This window comes from Juglans regia, chromosome 2 (assembly GCF_001411555.2).
Source record: "Juglans regia cultivar Chandler chromosome 2, Walnut 2.0, whole genome shotgun sequence".
NCBI lineage: Eukaryota > Viridiplantae > Streptophyta > Magnoliopsida > Fagales > Juglandaceae > Juglans > Juglans regia.
This window is the reverse complement of record NC_049902.1, coordinates 2,426,364-2,430,327: the sequence shown is the minus strand read 5'-3', so window position 1 is coordinate 2,430,327 and position 3,964 is coordinate 2,426,364. Positions and strand designations below refer to the sequence as shown.

The 3,964-nt window shown below is 37.0% G+C and overlaps 1 protein-coding gene across 1 annotated transcript; it reads right to left on the bottom strand.

The window, feature by feature from the left end:
• On the bottom strand, positions 1 to 2,419 carry LOC109003840 (LOB domain-containing protein 25-like). Its single transcript, XM_018982152.2, has 2 exons — positions 2,055 to 2,419; positions 1 to 1,004 (listed from the first exon to the last, which is right to left on the bottom strand). The coding sequence occupies exon 2, from the start codon at positions 997 to 999 to the stop codon at positions 442 to 444; it is 558 nt and encodes a 185-aa protein (XP_018837697.1). The 5' UTR covers positions 1,000 to 1,004; positions 2,055 to 2,419; the 3' UTR covers positions 1 to 441.
• Between the last annotated feature and the right edge of the window lie 1,545 nt (positions 2,420 to 3,964).

Genomic DNA, 3,964 nt, shown 5'->3' with positions numbered 1-3,964 from the left:
ATCAAACACAAACATTGACAAACACATCAACACGGCATGCGCATGCCATAGCTAGCTTGCTGCTCTAATAACACAACAAGAGATCTAAAGTTTTAGCCACGCCGTATTCTATGTTCTACAGCCTTATTTAGGTCCCGAGCTCGACACTGAAACACCCACAGTATTTTTCTTGGTTTTAACAGAATAATTATGCAGTACTTAAAGCCCACCAAATAAATTACTAGGAAACATCAGAACATAGCTGATAATCTAGCTACGAGAGTCCATGTGCAGCTAGCTAGCTAGACAACTAAGGTTGTTTTTTTTTTTTTTTTTAACCCGAACAGACTAGAAAACTGAGCTAAATATATAATATACCATACCAAGAGCTTGCGTTTCTTCAGGCCATGATGCCCCATAGAGAGAAAAGCCTCCTCCTTATTGAAAGTGCTCTTATTTCCATCACATACTTCCGTCCTGGCCTCCTTCGTTGATATTTCCTGCTGGGGAAGTGTCGTCCCATGGAAGAGAGTAAGGGGGTTGATAAAACCCTGATCCTCCTTCATTACCAAATATTCTACTGCTAAGCAAGACTGGTCTTGAACGAGCATGAGCCATATTTGGTTGAACTAGATTTACCCCGGGATGCGGAGGCAAAGCCGTTGGAATCTCATTGCAAGCATAACGTATCAAATCAGCATTGGCTTCTTCAAGTTCCTTCTGGAGCCTTTGGACTTGTCTTTGAAGGAATGAGATGGCACCAACACAACCATAAACGGGGTCTCTTACTCGTGCCTCAGCCTCGTAGGCGAGAGAGTTAACTGCATCCTCTCTCTGGTGAGGGAGAAGCTCATTAAGGAGCTTAGTCACATTGCTTGCACCAAAGATCTTGTGAACATTGGCAAATTTTTGGGGTTCCTCTGGTGGGAAGTAGGGTGCAAAGATGCAACCTGGCATGCATTTTCTCCTTAAGAACTTGCAGGCAGCACAAGGAGAATTGTAGGAGCTGGATGAAGCCATTTTCACTGCACCAAGAAGATTGGAGTCGTAATTATAACCCATTTAAGTATTGTTTTTTTTTTTTTTTTTTTGCCTTTTTTTTTTTCACTTCAGAGTAATATATTAAATTTTTATTTATTAAGTTTTTTAAAGAGAATCTTTCTCTATGAGTATAGTAATTGCTAATTATTCCAAAAAAAAAAAAAAAGATTTCAAGTACTAGAGTCTAGAACCCAATCGCACCCCTTTTATTCCCCTCCTCTTCTTTCCCTAACATTATGTTATCTGTTATTGGAGTCAACAACAACCTCTGTGCTAGGGTTATCTAGGGAAAGATCAGCAAAACATCCCATAATTGATACATGCTTTCCTTAGTTGAACACCGATTTGAAGAAATCGATACCGGAAACCACTACTCTCTCTCTCTCTCTCTATCCCCCCCCCCCCCCCAAGACACGTACACAGATCACACCCACACAGAAAAATATACACATATTTTAAGAAAATATATGCATACCTGCGTAAATGAGGAAAATAATATCTGTCACAGCTTCCTGATCATGATCAATATTCTAGTTATATTAATCTTCCTTTTCTCTCATAATTTTAAAGAATTTTAGTTGTTAGCACTCTATATTTTTCTCTTCTCTGAAGTCTACAACAAACAAGTCGAAGAGGCAGGATTTGCCACAACCATATACCAGCTAGCTTGGCGTTCTACATAAAATTCCTCAATTCTCGGTTTCCCCGTTCTATGATCACTTGGTTCAGCTCTCTCTCTCTCTCTCTCTCTCTCTCTCTCTTCCCGGAAGAACTCTAGTTAAGTTTGAGCTGAAAATATGTTTCGAAAGGTATGGTGCTTGTATCCTTTTAGAACTGGTAGAACGTAGGATCTGACTGGTGCAACTCGTTGTAATTATGTTCACACAGCTTATTGGGGTATATATGAACATAGAAACTCTCTAAGAAGAGGGATCTAGTCTCTCTTTACCCTTTAGCTTACCCAAAAAAGAAAAACAGGAAAAACAATTATTAGCATAGAAAATGAAGCTGAAAGAAGCTAGACATATGTTTACCTGTTCGTGATTTAGGTTTCTTGATCAAATGAATAAAAAAGGGAACCACCTTTTCCCTTGCTAGAGCTATTTCAAAAGCTGTTTAGCGTTCTCCAAAGATAAAGTAGCCTTAGCGAAGGAAAGATGTGGACACTGAATTTTGTTTTTGGGTGAGTCGTCAATGGATCCAGAAACCCTAATTGGAGGGATGTAGAGATCAGAGATAGCTGCAAAATTCAGTGACAAAAGGAAATGGTGGAGGAGCAAGGCAAAGTGCATTTAGTGGATGGAGAAGGAATGGAGGCAAAAGACAAAGGTAATAAATGGGAGGTACACTAAAGGAATGAATCTGACCTTCATGCTAATAATATCAAGCGAGTGGGGATCTCTCCCATTCCCATGTCCTAATTCCTATATATTTCTCGTCCGTCGATCAACAAACACACTGTTTATTAGAAATATAAAACTAATTAATGATCCTCTCGATCCAATTAATCCGTCTTCCCCGGCTTCCCCAACACACTCTAACTAAATCATTAATTAATTAATTAATTATATGGGACTTTATGCTGCAATTTGCACTACTTTGTCTTACAAGTCCAATAGAAAATGAAAAAGAACAAGTCAGCTCAAATATAATATAATATGAATATGAAAAGGCATGATTAATACCATAATAACCATGTGACTTTCGGTTTATATAATTTACAATTATATATAAGTACTTTTAAAAAATTAAAACCCTATTTTACTTTCATGACATCTAATAAGGGTATACATATATCATGTATATATATGTACAGGCTAATCTTGTACGTACGTTAATCCACTCTCCGCGATCGTACGCTCGTATATATTGGTAGGAATGAAAAAAATACATACAAGGATCGGCGCAAATTAATGAGTATATATATAGACGTTCTGATATAGGTAATAGATCAGCAGTAGTACTAGTACTAGACTGTCTGTCAATTATTTCATAGATCGAGCCACTCTTCAGGAAACCTAAATTAGGATTGTTTCATGAATACATAATGCATCATGGAGATCATGATCATGAGTATACATTTAATTTATGTATAAAGTTGCTCAAAATAAACCCAGAATAATGTCATGTACGTAGTTTAATACATGATATTGCAGTGCCTCCTTTATTATTATTCTAATTAATCAGGTTAATAATATAAAGTTTTCCCACTTTTTATTTCAGAGAAAGAGAATACCACTTGATATATAGGAGCTAGCAATCAAACAACACCAAATAATTCACAATAATATTTTTCCGGATACCTTCAAAACTCTGAAGATGCGCGCGGGGCCTGGGGACAGTACTCTATTGATGCATACATATTGAAGAAGAATAATTCACATCTATAAACAAGTTTTTGACAAAGAGTTGGAATCAATGTACTCTGGGGGTGTGTGTGTCTCACACACACACACACACACACACACATATATATATATATATACACAATGAGAAAGCAGCCAGATCATCACATGCATGAATATTCTACGGACTAGTACGTAATATAAATTTTCTCAACAATGCATACTGAGATAGTATTAATATAAGCTAGAACCCTAGCTAACATCATGCAAGCGTATAAAAGCAGGCCTTGATCACCACCAAAAACCCAAAACTATATTAAATAAAGTAGCATCAGAGGAAGCGATCGAGGAGTAGGCCGAAGAAAGTCATCAACGCTCGAAAATCTCAAAAAGATGGACAGCTCGCTAGTTTTTCCTTACAAGTTGTTTCAGTGACGGATCACATAGATATTGTGCATGTAGTTGATTTTTTTTTTTTTTAATATATTAATGATAGGAAAATCTCATACAAAATGCGAAGTTATATAAAAAGAAGGGGGTTTTTTGGCTGTTGTTTTTGTGATCTTTTTTATACTGGTTCAGCAAATTAAGCCGCAAGT